Raw genomic sequence first — 16764 nt, forward strand, 5'->3', positions numbered from 1 at the left:
TCTCATTCAGTTAATTCATTCTTTAATAAGCACCTATGAATTTGTTTTAGTGTCAAAACACAACAGCCCGAGACGTATTATCATAAACACAGTATGTACTAATCTAGTCGGAATAAATCAATACCAATTGATAATCTTAAAATCAAGAACACTTTTAGAATATGTAAGTCAACTGAATTGGTCCCATCAATCTAAACCTATTAGATTTTCTATTCTAAACTTAATGACACATATTCTTTTGGACTAGTAAATTTTGATAAATTTAGAGTAATAATATCACTTGTAATAAAAAGTGTTCGTAGTATGAGATTTCCCCGAACGACAAAGTCATCTAGTCCTCCCCCTTACCAAAAATAATGAAAAGGGCACATCGTACCAGATGATCACTAATTCACGATACACTAATCAAGAGAAGTTCAGTAAATTTGGCAAACATTAGAAAAGGAACTTGTTTTTTGCATGACTGGCCGCATGTTAAACTAATATTATTAGCCTTCAATATAATGCCTCGACAAATACTAACCTGGGAAAAATAGAGAATCCGAACCGTGCACCTGAAGAATACATTTGAAAGTACTGTGAAAACGAAAAGAAGCCTAATTCGTTATGAACAAACGATAACCCCCTTGGGCAAGAAGACCGAAAAAGAAGGAAAGAAAACCCTAACTTGTATTATACACAAACAATAAGCCCTTGCCATACAAAACACACATTTTTACACTCACTCTCTCAAACCAATCTTATTGAAAGCTCACTCTTGTTGGATCATCTTGAAACACCGTCACGTCACCATCCCCCATAACCATCAGTATGTCGCGTCTCCTTTGTTGAGTCTGAAGAATCAGTTTCAGTTCCGTGTGATTTTTTCAACTTTGCCACGAGAACCCACATGTTGGCGAGTTCATTTTCCAAGTACGCTTCTCTTTGCTTGGATTCCTCAACCCTTCTTTGAAGCTCAGCCTCTCTTTTATCCTTTTCCGTAAGAGCAGCCTCGTATGAATGCTCTCTCTCCTTACTCACCGCCAGTTCTCTCTTCATTTCTGAGACAAGCCCACTTTGGTCCTGTTTGGTGTGACTCTCTCTCCGACCATTTCGGAGTGTGCTACTATTTCGACGCTGAGTAGGAGAGTTCTTAGATGCGGCCAGCTCAGCAGCTAGTTTTTCGTTTTGGTTCATGAGTTTGGAAACTTCTTCTGATAATGCCTTGAGCTCAACGGCAGCAGCTGAGGCTAGACCTTTGGCATACGAGCTCTCCTCCACAAGTTTCTGGTTCCGAACTTCTAGCTGTTCCTTTGACTCCGTCAGTTCAACCACCTTCTGCTTCAGTTCTTCGACCTAATTAAGGGTGAAAAAAAAAAAAAAAAAAAAAAGTAATTTAACAGATGCTGCTTGTCTCTGGTACTTTTTCTTGGGAAAGCATTAAACTCTAAAAACACTGTTTCAAAACAATAAAATTTTCTTCTCGGCATAAATGAACATAATCATTATGCCATAACTACTTGGTAACTGCGAACTATTTTGCAGCCCCCAAGTCTTCCCTTTGTTGGGAGTACTACAAAACTCGAATTTTCCAATTAAACAAATACTTAGATGCCACAAGAGGAGGAAAACCTGCTTCCGTAGAAGAAAAACTTCATTTTTGTCATCCAACACTTCATTATCTTTCTCTGTGCACAGTTCCTCATGCAAGTTTTTGGAACCAGTTCGAGAAGTGACTATTGGGCTCAAATTTTTGAACTCTAGTGCCTCAGAAAGCTGCTGTTTCAAGGAGGCGACTGTTTCTTGCAATCCTTTGCATTCACCGATCTGGTAATGTAACATAAAAGTCATATGAGGTTCTGAATTCTGAAATCTCATCTAAAGATGAACTGAACAAATATATTTTAGTAAAGTGGTTCCTGTACCTTTTGTTCTAGCTGTTCTTGGATTATACGATTATCAGCAGCTTTAACCTGGCAAAAAATGATACAACAGTCAGCGGAATAGACTTGCAGTAGAGGCCTTGGAAAATTTCATTTAATTTCTCCATTTCTTTGATATTGTAGTTGTGATTTGCATAATATCCAAAAGTCTTGCACTCTGGAAACTGAGGTAACACTAACACAAATACTCAAATACACTCAAATGCTTCTATAGTGTGTCAATTGGCAAATTAACTTAATCCCTTGACCGCGACATTAATTATCAAACAAAAAAAATTACACGTAAACTCAACATACGGTTGTAAAGTCAACATGATGCTCTATATGAACTATTTCATAGTTCTGAATTTACTGTGCTATATTTTCTCAGATCAAAATGTAGTAAGTTATTATTTATCACCTCAAGTTCGAAGGACTTCTCATTCAATTGCTCCATCACTTCAGCAATAGACTGCAGCATAAACCACAAACAGCATAAGGCTTGAGTTTAAACAAAATTGAAAACAACTCCTAATACAAGGGCATACTTTTTTTATTTTTGAAGAAAAAGAAAAGGATAATAGCTGACCAACACTAAGGAAGCCCCGACTTACTTGGGATGCTTCCAGTTGACCCATTTTGTTGTGTGAAAAGGACTCTCCAATTTTCTTTTCCACCAAAGCTATTTGTTCCTTCTTCGCCTTGATTTCATCTTTTAACTTTCGCATTTCCATCCTAATTTCATCCTTTTCGGAGTGTCTTGAAGCCTCCTCAGACAACCGCTTCAGAGCACTTAAATGGAGTGCTACCTCATCAGACAAGATTTTTTGCTGCTCCCTTAAAAGATCGATCTGATCAATTGACTTCATGCTAGTCTGACAGGATAAACAATTAAATATGAGCGATGAATGAATCAAGAAATTGAGAACTAAACTAGTTGAAGCATGGAAATTTAATCCTTTGGACCATACTTAGTATATACTTCAAGAAGTTATCAGCCTGTATGTTTAATAAGCTCAGGCCCAAAAAAAACACACACACACAATGGCTCAAACCATATGCAGACAAGGGAAGGAAAATATATTGTCACAAACAGCACATGGCTACTTCTTTGGCCAGAAATAGTGTTCATTTCCATTTCCTGATCCACGTTATTTCAATATGAAACTCTGTTTCTTAGATACAAATTTCAAGCTGTTGACACTTTTTTGCCCTTATTTCTTTTTTTCTTTTTTTTTAAGATCAGTTTATGTCCTAGCAATTATTAATAACAGTACAGCTCCAAAACCCGCATTATGTCTGGCCTTTCTCTTTAGTATATGGACATAATGAGCAATATTCAATACTACCATACTAGAGATGCCAGAAATGTTCATTAGGGACATACGGCCTCAAGTACAAGTTAACATCCTTTATGCAGAACATTCACATACCAAAGGTGTCTCTTGTCCCAGGAAATTTTCCTGAAGAACTTCTCTATCCTCTCTAGCCTCGGACTCAGCTGATGGAAAGCTTTCTGTAAGTGCTGAATGTGAAAGTCTGGATTCTGCATGAAAATTACCACTTTCCGTTTGAGGTGTTGAAGGTGCACTAGTAGTTATTCCACTGGATTTATCACTTGTGCTTGTCAAGGTCCCCGTACCACCATCACGTTTCTGATCAAGAATGGAAACAAGATGGGATGGGAAAGAAATAAATAAAAAGTACAAAAAATCTGCTGCAATGACAAACATTTTAGGCTGTCAGGCACAAGTAGCACAAGTTTGATTTTTTTGAGTCACCAGTTCTTTCAGAAAAGCTGAAGGTTCAGACCATACCAAGCAGTCCCTAGTTCATGCCCATTTATAATTGGAAATTCAGAAAACCAAAGGGATTTTCTTACAATTATATTTCTCTAAGGGGGAAAAACAATGTTTCCAGAATTCCATGTTTATGGTTGCCCATGGAATTTGAGAACAAGTTGAGATTAGCAGCATTTATGGCCGTAAAAGAATCCAAAACAGAAAAAACAAGCCCAAGAAGTAACAAGATAAAGCTACTAAAGCATGTAAGTTACATCAGCTTCAAGAATACGACCCACTGTAATAGATATAACTACTGGAACAAACACCTTAAGCATCCATACTAACAACCCTAAATTTCATATTAGACCATTGCTCCAAAATCAATGCATTATTAACATTATTAATGACTGGATAAAGGAAGAAACCAAAGATAAGGAAAACAAAACGTCACTCTGGATACTGGATAGAATAGTTCACACAAGAAGGATGATGAAACTAGACCAAATGCCGTATCAAGGATGATGAAACCTAGACCAAATGCCGTATTTCTACGTTTACTATTGGTGATTTTCTTTATCAACATGATAGAAAAATGTACATATCAACCTTAAGAAAGGATGACAGATTTCTACCAACCAAAAGGTACATACCCTTATTTTTAACCAGTTTAAAAGTCCATGCTTCCGAGTCTTCTTCTCCCCCTTCAGTATGTCATCAGTCGTTTCAGTACTCCCATCAAGAGGAGGAACAAACAATTCAATGCTTTCATCATCCAAAATCAAGTCCCGCCTTTTGTATGGTAGGTATGCAAGCTGTAATTTTGACAAAGAAAATAAGCAAACAAAACTTGTTTATTCATCTGGCAGAGAGAAAATTTGGGAGAACTCAGTCCAACCTCCTCTTCACCAAAGGAATGTCTTCTTCTAACTCCAGGTCGGTGAGAAAACCTTGACGGTTGTGTTTCTTTTGTTGAGACCAAAATCAATTTTGTCAACCTTTGGATTCTTCCCAACAAAGCAGCTTTGGCTTCTTCTTCTTGTTCCAGTCTTGATTGCAGTTTGTATTTACCATCTTCTAACTTTACACAACACAGCAAAAGAAGCAGTTCAAGTCATACAACAATGACTATTCAGAAATATATTTATACAACTTTTACTAGAGGAAACTGTGCAGCAACTGAATGGCAAAAGGTCTGTTGGTAAAACCAGAGGATTGAACCCATTTATCCAGGATGGGGCCCAAGATGGCTTCACAATTGATCCATAACAATTATTTAAGTGAATCCAGAAGGAACAGAAAATCAAAACCAAAATCCCAAAACTAGTGATACACTCACTTAAATATATAGGGTTGTCCATTACTGAAAAGTTCCTTTTGGCTCTGAACTAGTTTTAGTAATGTTTTAGCATTTAATTCAGGTTTGATTTCGTCGAAAATTTGCAGACCCAGAAATAACCCTGAGACCAACCCATTAGAGGAATTTGGATGCACCTTTTGTTTAAGGAGCAGAATATCATCTTCCCCAGCATCTTTTAGTTGAGGAATTGTGACTATCCCCCTCTTCAACTGTTCTAACTCTTCCTTTAAACTACGTATCTCGTTTTGATATTTCTTAATGAGCGACTTCTCATCAATAATCTGCAGGTACAAAAAATTATGTGAGGTGAGAAACAAATGAAACTATTATCAGTTTAAAGAAAAGAGATAAAGCAAGCAAACCTTGTTTTGTGCTGCTTGAATTTCAATGTGTTTTGCCCGATGTGCAAATTTCAATGTATTATGTGTCTCTTCAGAACTGCTTGATGAAGGAGTAACAGTGCAGATGAGCTGTAATAGTGAACAATATAAGTAAATATCTCAATTGCAAAACTTTCTTTGCTAGCAGTATTGGTTCTGCCAGAAAGATGTATTGGAATAATATCCAGATAGATGGAATAGAGGTGAAACCATAACAACAGAATAATATCCAGATAGATGGAATAGAGGTGAAACCATAACAACAGGAGAAGCCTTACAGATACACGCCCATGTCCACTTAGAGAAGATTGAAGAAGTCTTGTCAATTTAGAATCCCTGTATGGTATATGAGTAGCCCTCGTATCTGTCAACTTTGATATAACCTACAACCAGAAGTTAAAATATTCCGAAATAAGTATACCATGTAAGATGAACAATGACTGGAAGTAATCGGAGGACAATCTAATACAATGTTTCAAACTTCTTGGCTTAAAACAATGTTGAGGCCTCACAGTTCCTAGAGTTAGCAGACTTTTATTAATATAGGATCCTTCTTTCCGTCTGACACCAGTAGTTTCAGCTTTCGAGCTCTCAGAACCTGCCAGATCGATGAGGTTCTGCACATTTAAGTTAGTTATGACAGATTCATTAGAAAATCCTAAATATTGAATATAAAAAAAGTGAAAAGATTACGATTAACCAAGGAAGACAACAAACAAGTAATTGATGTCAGTCCGTAGTGTTGAATACTTACCAATTGCGACAGACTAACAGCTTCACCTTCACAATTTTCCCCACATGGACTACTCTCTATTGTCTGTTAACAAAGTAGTCAAACAAATATATAAAGTCATCAACGGGGGTCGACATTAGTTTTTAACTGAATAAAAAGAAGGCAGATCTCAACTATCCTTAAAGAAGGAGAGTTGATGTATTTGTTTAAACATAGAAAACATTTTAGCAGGAGAACTAGAACTTTAATTGAGCAAAAATAAATAAACTCATGGTCCAAATAGATATCAAGGATTCAATTCATATCACTATTTACCATCAATTAATGAATAGGTATGTCTGTGTCAAGGAACAGGAACATTAAAAGTAAAATCAAATGTAAGATTACAAGATGCTATATTAAGATATTCACCAGCGAAAATATCGTGTGGCTCCTGCTACTGAGTAGATTGAAATTTGTCGAACCAACATGCCTGTGCTCTGTTGGCAAAATGAAAACCAAAAAGTGAAACAAGACTCATGAAAGAAACAACAGCGATTTAAAATGACAAAAACCTATATCATCTGTCGACTAGACAAATAAACAAGATTTAGTATAATAATAATAATAATAAATTCATCATAACATATGATTAATGTTCTAGTACCTTCTCCAGCTGCTATAAGTGAAAGGGCGTGAGCTGGGGATAGTACAACTTCTTCCTTAATTCCTTCAACAAAAGTGCCCTACAGCCATCAATTAAGCAATTAACAAGAATTCTTAACGTGAAAGAGTAATGACTTGATAGAAGATATTTATAAAATGACAGCAACCATCTTTATTTGCAGAACAGTAATTTACGAAGTTAATCGCAACTCAAACAAAGATTGCAAACTAATAAAGCACCTGGGCATCTTCTCTAATTCGTAAATTCTGTCCTGCTGGATTCAACAAGTCATTAACAACCTGAGATGAAAGAAACTCATATGATACAAAAAGAAGCACCACTGAAGTATAAAGTTCAACATTGCATCCAGAAAACTTCAATCTACAATGGTCTACAAACACTACAGACATAATCAGAGCACCATAAGTAAGCTGGAGAGAAATAGGAATGGAACAATTATTACCTCATTATAGATTTCCAAGTATGACACACGAAGAAGATACTCTCGATTTGGAGTCTGGAGAATAGAAAGATATCTTAATATGTAGTTTCTCGAATAAGAAAAGCTATAGAAGTTAGAACCTCGTTTAAACTACCTCTTGGATGATGCTAAAAGCATCCTTCACAGCCAGTGGTATAATTCCAGGCGACCTTTGATCACCCTGAAATTTGTAGGACCAATATAAACATATTGATAATCATAACAGATCCAAGCACATTAGTACCTAACCCACTAATACATAGCAGAATAAATGTTACTCCTATGAGAAACTACGAACATATAGAAGTGCCTGATCAATGCATCTTAACCAGGTATACTCTGTAGAAGAATAGGGTGAGAATAAATAGGTTATCTCACATGCATAGTGTGAGTCTTCCCGCTGCTGGTCACCCCATACGCAAAAATTGTACCTGTAATGCAAGGAAATCAGAAGCTAAAGAAACAAAAATAGATTATGTGTATCTACAAGTTAATTATCTGAATACCAAGAAAAAAGTTTACTCCATTAAGTTTTAGTGTGAACTGCAAATAACTTTAATCGTTGAGCAACAAGTTGCTTAAACTATTCAAACCACCAGTGCCCAAGTTACCCTTGACAGGCAATGCATTGGGTACCTAGGAAACAAAACTGATGAGAGAATCGAGATGGTGTGTTCATCCAAATAGGTTATCTAGTCAGAATCACAAAGCTTTAGAAAGAGAAGATCCCAAATTTTTCTCGATGGTCAACGAAACTTTTTAGGCCAAAAACCGGAAAAGATTAATCATCTTATGTTTCCAATCGTTCACCAAAAGCTATTGATCTCAGGTTTTCCCTATGCAATAGACCATTAAGTCCCAAGATTCTCTACTTTCTTCATTCAGTACACGACCAGAATACAACTACACTTCAGCAAATGGGAATTAACAATCAACTCTCATACCAATAGCATCATCCAGCAGAATCCAGCAACCTAGTTAAGAAGACTTTAGGATGGAAACAGGAATTCCTTGGAATGTTGTTGAAATGAATGACTGAGTAAGAATTGCAAGTTCCCGAATAGATTTACAATTTCATCGCCGGGTGCATGCAAGGATTATATCCACTTCTTGCAATGCAATTAAGCCATGTTTGGTGGAATATAATGGGAAAAAATATGAAATGATATGGATTTCATGAATGGCACTCCACAAAATTCTTCATCACAATTATAATTAAAAGTTAGTGCTTTAATTAATATGATAATGTAAAGGAAACAAAAGCAAAGAGAAAATATGTCCAACCTAAATAATCCAGCAAGAGCAGAACGACTCTTGAAACATAGTTTATAACTTATATGAATATATATATATATGAGGGAAATGTGCTGCCCTTTATATGTAGCCCAATTACTATCCAATTTTCCTAAAACCATTCGAAATTTAGCCATCAAGATCACTGAGTCAGGCCGGACCACTCAATATATGCTAAGAAATTAAAGCTTCCAATTGTGATTCACAAAGCTCCAAACAGTTGGGTAACAATTTTTGGTTTTAATACTAGTTGAAAAACACATTTGCATGGGTTGTTGCCCTTCCTTTGTACCAAAAAAAAAACACACGCATAAATTTTCATTCCCTGTCTTTTATAACCGGTTAAATAAAAAGGAAATGCTGATCAAACTACAGTTAAGATTTCTAGGGCATGTAATCAAGCTGAAACCAATTTAACAATTTAAGCTCATCAAACCAAGAAGTCAAAGAATTTACCGTTGACGCCTTCCATAGCGCCACTAATAACATGCTGAGCAGCAACATCATAGACATGGCGCGTTGTTGTTGTAGGGCCGAATACCCGATCTAGCACCAAACAATGAACAAAAAAAATACAAGTTCAACCAAAAATGAACTTATCTGAGTTTTTATGATCGATGCATTTGATAAAAAAAAATCCACTAACAGGATATAGAAATATAACATCTTTACTTTATAAGAAACCATAAACTTCGATTGAATTCAGGGAAAAACTCTGCACTGACTTGTAATGTTCAACTGCCTTTATCATTTATAATTATATACACAAAGTTATTCTCTGCCAAGCATGGACTTGTTTTTATATACGGACGACTACGAAGCAAAGTGAGTGAGATCTCAATGAATCTTAGCTATCCACACTTACATGTAGATTTTTTTTTTTTTTTTTTTTTTTTTGCAAGTTCAATTCAACTATCCCAAGATCATTAACTTTGGTTTACTATTTTCTTCCTCCCCACAATTGCATCATATAATGAGAACGCAATACTATTTATGTGATGGAGTGAAATAGAATAGAATACCATATGCATAAGCTATTGATGGATTATGTTCATTTCGCACAATGGTGTCTCCGTCTGCATACCATGCGATTTCTTCTCCTTGGCGAATTTCCCTCGGGCTATACCAGACATAGACGAAAACCAACAGCCAACTTATTAAGTACTCATGAAACTTTACAACTACAGCACAATTTATACTAGGGAAATGGACCTGAGTGGACGAAAGCGGACCGTCACAGTGACGTTTTCTTTGGATCTTTCCCCATCTTGCGGCAAACTTTCCGAGTACAAGTACTGTTGCTTACTTCGAGCTGAAGAAGATGCTGGAGAGCTCTGACATTCAATAGATGTTTCCAAATATTGTTTTGAAGACGTTGTAGTCGAAGATGCAGGGGAATTAGCAGCCTTTGAACTGCTCAAACCTAATTTTTTTGATTTTGATCCGTATTTTGACGCCATTACCACTGGAAGTCACTCCCCTTCTACACAATGACAAAAAATTCCACTTCAGCATCAATCAACAACTACTTCAACTTCTGAATTCTTCAATCTGTTAACACTTTCTTAAGCTTGTTCTAATGCTATACTATCTGGCAACAGAAGTAACTACAAGTTCAAAAAAGCAACCGAATTGAAGTTGAAAGTTCAAATTTTGAGTACTTCTACTAGTTACCATCCTCTAAAACTGTGTTTGGTTCCCAAGAAAACTGTAAAGGCAAAAGATGATTGTGGCATATGGAGTGTAAAGTAACTCCCACTATCGATACAGAGAACAACGAAAAACCAACTCTTTCCACCTAGTCCTTGAATTAGTTAAGCTTACGTCACCACATATAACATAAATGCAAATTCCGAAACTCCATATTATCCACTTTCCTTCATTTTCTCAGCAACCAAACACAAATTAAACAAAGGAAAAGAAATATCCCAAATAAAATTACAGCTACCTACATTTTCTCTACCCAATTTTAACGCAGCCACTTAATTTCCAGCTCCCAAACTCCAAACAACAATTAACCAAACAGAGCATATAAAAAATTAAAATTAAAAACCCCAAAGCTTTTTAGCCTCACCTGTAAAGGCAATCAGACGAGCATTGGGAATTGCATGCACCAAATGGAGAAAAGTCGAGAGGAAGCGACCTTTATATCACAGAGATCGTCTCGGAAGCCGGAGCGAGACGGATCTGAGAGAAGCTGCTGCAAGTGAGTTAGTGAGACAAAATGAAAGAGGAGAGAGAGAGAGAGAGATATCTGAACTTTTTTGCTTGCCTTGGAAGGGATGCTTTATTCGATCAAAGGCGAACAATCAGCATTTCTTAATCGAATTTCAGCCTTTTTGCAGAGAGAGTAAGAAGGACTCATACGCATATAAACCCCTCAGCATATACCTACACACCACCCGTTGTAGTTATAGAGAGAGAAAATGCTAACCGAGAAAAGAGAGAGAAAGGAAGAGAAAAAAGGACGAGAAAAAAGAAAGTGGTTAGAGAGAGAGAGAGACTGAGAGAGAGAGTGAATTTGGTACAGTAGCTGTTGCTCAGTGTAAGGCTGGCTGGAAAATGGTGGGGCTATTTTCTTTTTTCTATTTTTCTAATTTTTTAAAATTTCATTTGTATGGTCTTCTTTCAAAAAAAAAAAAAAAAAAAAAATGTATCAAGGTCTAGTAATATTCTTTTATATTTGTAAACGAAAGCTTTCTTGTTCTAATTTTATTGAGAACGAGTGCAATACCAATTTATTATGACTTATCGATTATGTGACTTCTCTCACCGATTTGCCTAAATGTATATCATATCTCTCACCTCTTAGCTTGCATATATATTATTTTTATACAACAATATATTTACAAAAGGTGAATGAATAATTAGTTGTGGATCGTCATTTTCAATGTTCGAACATAAAACCTATCAATATTCTACGTGTAATAATATAAATAAAAAAGAATATATTTTTACATACTCATCTACTTGTATAGTCAGCATTTTACGTGTAATAATATAAATAAATAAAGAATATATTTTTATGTGTTCTCTACTTGTATTATAATATGTAACATCAATTTACATACTAAATACTTGAAAGAAAAAAAAAATCTAGATCTTCGCCTGATCCTCTTTGTGAGGATTTTGAGAATCCGTAAATCGTATCTGTTCATCGTATATCGTGTGATCAAAAATCATTTTAAATATTTTTATTTAAAATTAAAGACAAACAATACTTGATAAAAACTAACCACACAATATACGATTCGTGGATCATTATAACTCTCGTAAAAAAAATCCGGAGACGACGCTGTTGCCGTTGGCAAAACAAATCACTTGGAATTTATTAAACCGTACTTGTTTTCTAAATTTTTAATGTTTATCAGAGGGTCAAGAGGTCACAGGAGTTGTGTGGGTGTGCGACGGGGTAGGGACGCAAGAGTGGGCGGGGTCCAATGGCCGACGGGGGAGTTGGGTAACTTTTTATTTGTGAGAAAAATGGCAAATTTGGAAGAGGAAAAAGAGAAATTCATGCCCTCTGTCGGATCCAAAGACCTGTCAATTTTCCTTTATTTTGACTCGTGTTATTGGTATATCGGTCCCAACTTAAGTGGTCATAGAGCTATAAATTGACGTTAGGAAGGGTTTTGTGGCCATATGAAGAAATTAGACAAAATATAAGATAGTTAATAGGAGAAAAATTGAAGGTTCTTCTTTTGTATTAGAAAATTGTGATCAAAAGAGAGCAATTGAGTCACTGAAAAAATGGAATTGAAATCATAAGCATCGAATTTGTTTGTAAGTTTTGAGAATTTAATATTTATGTTTGCTTTATTTAAAAGAAAAAAGGGTTAGAATTGAGCTCAACTCACCAAAATTATCATCAATTTCTAAGAAGAAAAAAAAACACTTTTTAGGTTTATTTTCTTGCGCTTGGCATACATCATCTGTTGTGCTTGGTTTGGGCATACATTGATGATTGACACCGATTGCTTGATATCAGTTGATCATTGTGGCATGAACCTTTTGTCCTCACAACGATATATTTTACATGAAGGAATGAGAGTTCAGTTAAGCTACACAATGGGTAACTTAATTTTGTATCGAATTCGCCATCTACCAGATTCAAACCTAAGACCTCTCACTTACAAGTGAAGAGGAATACTCTCATACTATATTACTAAGTGGCAGCTTAAATTTTCATCAATTTCTAAGTAGAAAAAATGGAATTGAAATCATAAGCATCAAACTTGTTTGAAAGTTTTGAGAATTTAGTAATTATGTTTGCTTTATTTAAGAGAAAAAGGGGGTTAGAATTGAGCTCAACGCGCCAAAATTATCATCAGTTTCTAAGAAGAAAAAAACACTTCTTAGGTTTCTTTTCTTGTGTTTGGTCTTGGCATACAACATTTGTTGTGCTTGGTTTGGACATACATTGATGATTGACCCCGACTGCTTGATATTAGTTGGTCATTGTGGCATGAACCTTTTGTCCTCACAACGATATATTTTTTGGCTAAACTACATAATGGACAATCTAATTTTGTATTGAATTCGTCATTTACAAGATTTGAACCTAAGATCTCTTACTTACAGGTAAAAAAAAAATATTACCAGACCAGAGTACTGAGTGGCAGCTTCAATTTTCTTCTTAGAAACTAATGATGTGGTTTATCATCATGTTTGAGAAAAACTCTAAAATTTACCTTGCAGTCTTTCTTTGGAGCACCCTATTATTTAAAGTTTTGTGGAAAATTTGTTAGACGCTTTGTCAATAACGTGAAAAACTGTATCTCCACCTAACTTACTTTGATGAATTTTTAACTCCTTAACATAAAAGTGTTGGTCCATAGATAAAGGGAAGATGGATGAAAGTTATTGCATGGGGTTAAAGATATGATCAAGCCTAACCCACCATAATTTTTGGGAATAAATAACTAATAACTTTATTATATAACCACAAAAGAAATTGCAAATGATGAGGCTGAAGCTAGGACTCTTTTTTTTTCTTTCTATTTTTTAAGGTGGTGTGCTAGGCTAAGTGGCGAAGTCAAAAAATCTATTAAAATGGGTCAATCTAAATTAACGAAAATGAAAGACAAAACAAAATAAAATCATCTAATGGCATAAAATTCTTAGGTTTGCCAAGTTGATTTCTGGATTGAGGTGCCATAATAATGACTATTCATGTAAGGTAGTAAATTTCACTAATATAAAAATTTATTTCAAGAAATAACCACAACTATTACCATATTTAGCATCCATATTACCATTTTTGTAAGATCTCACATCGCCCAAGGATGAGAATTCTGTAAGTTTTATATGTATATTCTCATCTCTACCTAGCGGGGTCCTAAGAGGGGTAGATTGTAAGATCTCACATTGCCCAGGGGCGAGGATCATGTAAGCCTTATATGTTGTTTGGGCCCGATTTTACATAATCGGTACGGCGTTGGATGGACAAAATATTTGAATCGCTCCTAGGATAAAGATGTTTTTATTAAATTTCATGATAATTATTCTGATTAAAGATATCTAGATATTATCCATCAGAGTAGTTATCTTGGAGTTTAATTACATCAACAAATAGATTTTTTATCCAACAAGATTGTAGTTGGATTCCATCTTGTCATATGGCCTTCATGCATGGTTACAGCTGAATATATCAGTATGGGGTTTAATTAGAATTGTGGGATGCATGGTCTTCATGCATGCATAGGTAACTTGTAGGTGGGATAAGTTCCAGTAGCAAATTGGATAGATGTCTGCAACGTGTGGGGCGTATAGGCATTGAGAAAAACAAGGTGATTGTGTTTGGATGAGAAAAGAACCGTGTATGACCATCCAACAAATTCAGTGATGGGGTAAAGGTAAGTCAAAGTTGGAATAAGATAGAATTAGAATGCAGAGTCCCTATTTGACGTCCAGATTCGCATGTGGTCATCGTTTTATTTCTTAGGATATTCCAAAGTCTTTAGGTGCAATTGAAATGCTCTGCTTATCGTCCAGGCCGTGCCAAGCAAGTAATCAACCCTATAAATACAGAGGCAATGGCAACAAGAAAAGACCTCCAATTCAACACACAACTGCTCTACGCAAACCTCTCAAACACTTTGAGATTTTTTTTATTTTCTTTTTTCTGCCAACACACCTTCAGTTTGGATAAACAGCACTGTTGCCGTAAAATCAACCGACCGCGAAACACCTTCAGTTTGGATGAACAGCACTGTGTCGAGGCTGACTGGTTATCTATCCAAGTCTCGGTCAAGAAAGATTTTCGAATCCTTATTGGCAGAGGTCATCTCATTAGTCTTCTCGGTAAAGTGAGGTGTTACCAGGTTATTACATTCGGCACCTTGAGAGCCGAATTCGATATTGAACTTCGTAGAACTAGCAGCCTTGTCTTCAGGCTTGAGAACCAAAAGGCTGAGATTTGTTCCTTCCTCGACTACAATCGCAAGATCAAGAAGTCAGCAGCACACTCAACACAACATCAACAAATTTTACTACTCGGCCGACGAGTTGGCAAGCCCCGCATTCAACCGAAGGATGTAGTTAGCTTATTAGTTACTCGGCCTGGGCGCCACATAGGCTTTGTAATTTTTAGGGTCAACATATGTATATTCTCATCTTTACCTATCACGAGGCCATTTGGGAGCTCACTAGCTTCGGGTTCCGTAAGAACTCCGAAGTCAAGCGAGTTCGGGCGAGAGCAATCCCAGGATAGGTGACCCACTGGGAAGTTCTAGTGTGAGTTCCTAGAAACAAAATCGTGAGGGTGTGGTTGGGGCCCAAAGCGGACAACATCGTGCTACGGCGGAGTCGAGCCCGGGATATGGGAGGGCTGGGCGGGGATGTGACAATTTTAATATCTTATGAGCCCTGGAAACATACGGTCAACACCTCAAAATTTGCATATTTGTGAGAGAGTTTCAATAGCATGTTATTGTGGTCGCAAATATAGGAAAAATTCTTAGGGAAAGGTAGTAAGTAAGGAAATAGCATGCATAGTGCACAAATTTTTTTTGTACATAAACAAAATGTAAAATTTTCATTGTGACATTTTGTTAAACAATTGATGGCCTATAGTCACATATTGCACGGCTGTCGACAAATGCGAACAGCTTCCAAGCGAGTTTGTTGACGGATATAAACATTCGCCGAGAAAGTCTTTCAATAAATGTCGACAACACACACAAAGGCGTTGGTGAACCTCACTTAGACATTTTTGGTCTCCACAAGGTTAATTCAACCAGCTTAACCTCCTAGCGGATCAGCCATCGACCATGACGACATATTCCCCTAATACAATTTTTACATTGAAATGTATAAATGTGCTTTGCTAATTTTAACATTGAATTTCAATAATTATGATCCGAGCAATACCGATAGAAATTTAAATTCGTGCATACTAGCATGTCTAAAACTCTAGTTTGATATTATTCAGTATTACAGTCTGGTGGTATTCTTTTTCATTTGTGAGTAAGATGTTTTAGGTTTGAATTTTGTGGATGGTGAATTCGATATCAAATTAGATTGCTCAATGTGTGGAGAAATTTTTAATTGTGACACGAACACGGATGGTATATCATGTGTTTTTATGTAAATGGTGGGAAATTTTATTTTTTAAGTTATTAACTTTTTAACACACATATTCCAAAATTTGTATAGTGACACGTGGTATACCACTTCGTGTGCCGATCACACTGAAATCTTTTTCCAATATGTGGCTTAACTGAACTCTCTCATTCCCTAGTGTACAAATATATTGCTGTACAGGAAAAAAAAAAATCCTCTGTTTGGTTGGAGTTTCCAAATTCGAATCTCTCTTTTCTCGGAATATTGTTTTATAATTTCCATGCAATTATAGACAAAATCTTATTATAGTCCAACCCATTCAAAGTAAAAAAGTATATAAATAATTATAACGGATTTGGATCCTCTTTGAGGCAACTGGTCGGGATCCTCCTGACCAGTGTTAGTTGACCGTTGGATTTTTATCTAACGACTACAATTATTATAACTTTCAAAGGGCCTCATGTTCGTAATCGTTGGATAAAAATCCAATGATCCACTAATAAGAAAGATCCCTACCAATTGCCTCAGGATCCAAATCCAATTATAACCACAAACACAAAACAAAGGGTGACGAAATCTTTTGCCGCGAGCAGTTGAGAACGACTAGTCTGGCAAACCAACAAACG

At 36.1% G+C, this 16764-nt stretch overlaps 1 protein-coding gene across 2 annotated transcripts; it reads right to left on the minus strand.

Moving 5' to 3' along the window:
* Nucleotides 1–533: 533 nt before the first annotated feature.
* LOC137745007 (kinesin-like protein KIN-7K, chloroplastic) lies at nucleotides 534–11022 on the minus strand. 2 transcript variants are annotated; one of them, XM_068484852.1, is made up of 24 exons: nucleotides 10848–11022; nucleotides 10650–10762; nucleotides 9788–10058; nucleotides 9598–9695; nucleotides 9032–9121; nucleotides 7661–7713; nucleotides 7398–7463; nucleotides 7265–7318; nucleotides 7041–7100; nucleotides 6802–6880; nucleotides 6567–6634; nucleotides 6177–6239; nucleotides 5935–6039; nucleotides 5701–5805; nucleotides 5405–5512; nucleotides 5177–5323; nucleotides 4581–4763; nucleotides 4336–4497; nucleotides 3335–3556; nucleotides 2516–2776; nucleotides 2323–2373; nucleotides 1905–1952; nucleotides 1612–1806; nucleotides 534–1335 (listed from the first exon to the last, which is right to left on the minus strand). In XM_068484852.1, exons 3-24 carry the CDS (start codon nucleotides 10033–10035, stop codon nucleotides 787–789), a joined length of 3015 nt encoding a protein of 1004 aa, XP_068340953.1. In that variant the 5' UTR covers nucleotides 10036–10058; nucleotides 10650–10762; nucleotides 10848–11022; the 3' UTR covers nucleotides 534–786. The 2 variants fall into 2 exon arrangements, with proteins under 2 accessions (XP_068340953.1, XP_068340952.1); XM_068484851.1 differs by having other exon boundaries at nucleotides 10650–10772.
* Between the last annotated feature and the right edge of the window lie 5742 nt (nucleotides 11023–16764).

Source organism: Pyrus communis, chromosome 9, assembly GCF_963583255.1.
Source record: "Pyrus communis chromosome 9, drPyrComm1.1, whole genome shotgun sequence".
NCBI lineage: Eukaryota > Viridiplantae > Streptophyta > Magnoliopsida > Rosales > Rosaceae > Pyrus > Pyrus communis.

What these genes read in the sequence shown, in the direction of transcription:
- LOC137745007 (XM_068484852.1), bottom strand. Translation starts at nt 10,035, where the DNA reads ATGGCGTCAAAATACGGATCAAAATCAAAAAAATTAGGTTTGAGCAGT. An exon ending in CTTTTAGCATCATCCAAGAG is followed by an intron (nt 7,319 to 7,397) that starts GTAGTTTAAACG and finishes TCTATTCTCCAG; the next exon opens with ACTCCAAATCGAGAGTATCT. An exon ending in GAATTAGAGAAGATGCCCAG is followed by an intron (nt 6,881 to 7,040) that starts GTGCTTTATTAG and finishes TGATGGCTGTAG; the next exon opens with GGCACTTTTGTTGAAGGAAT.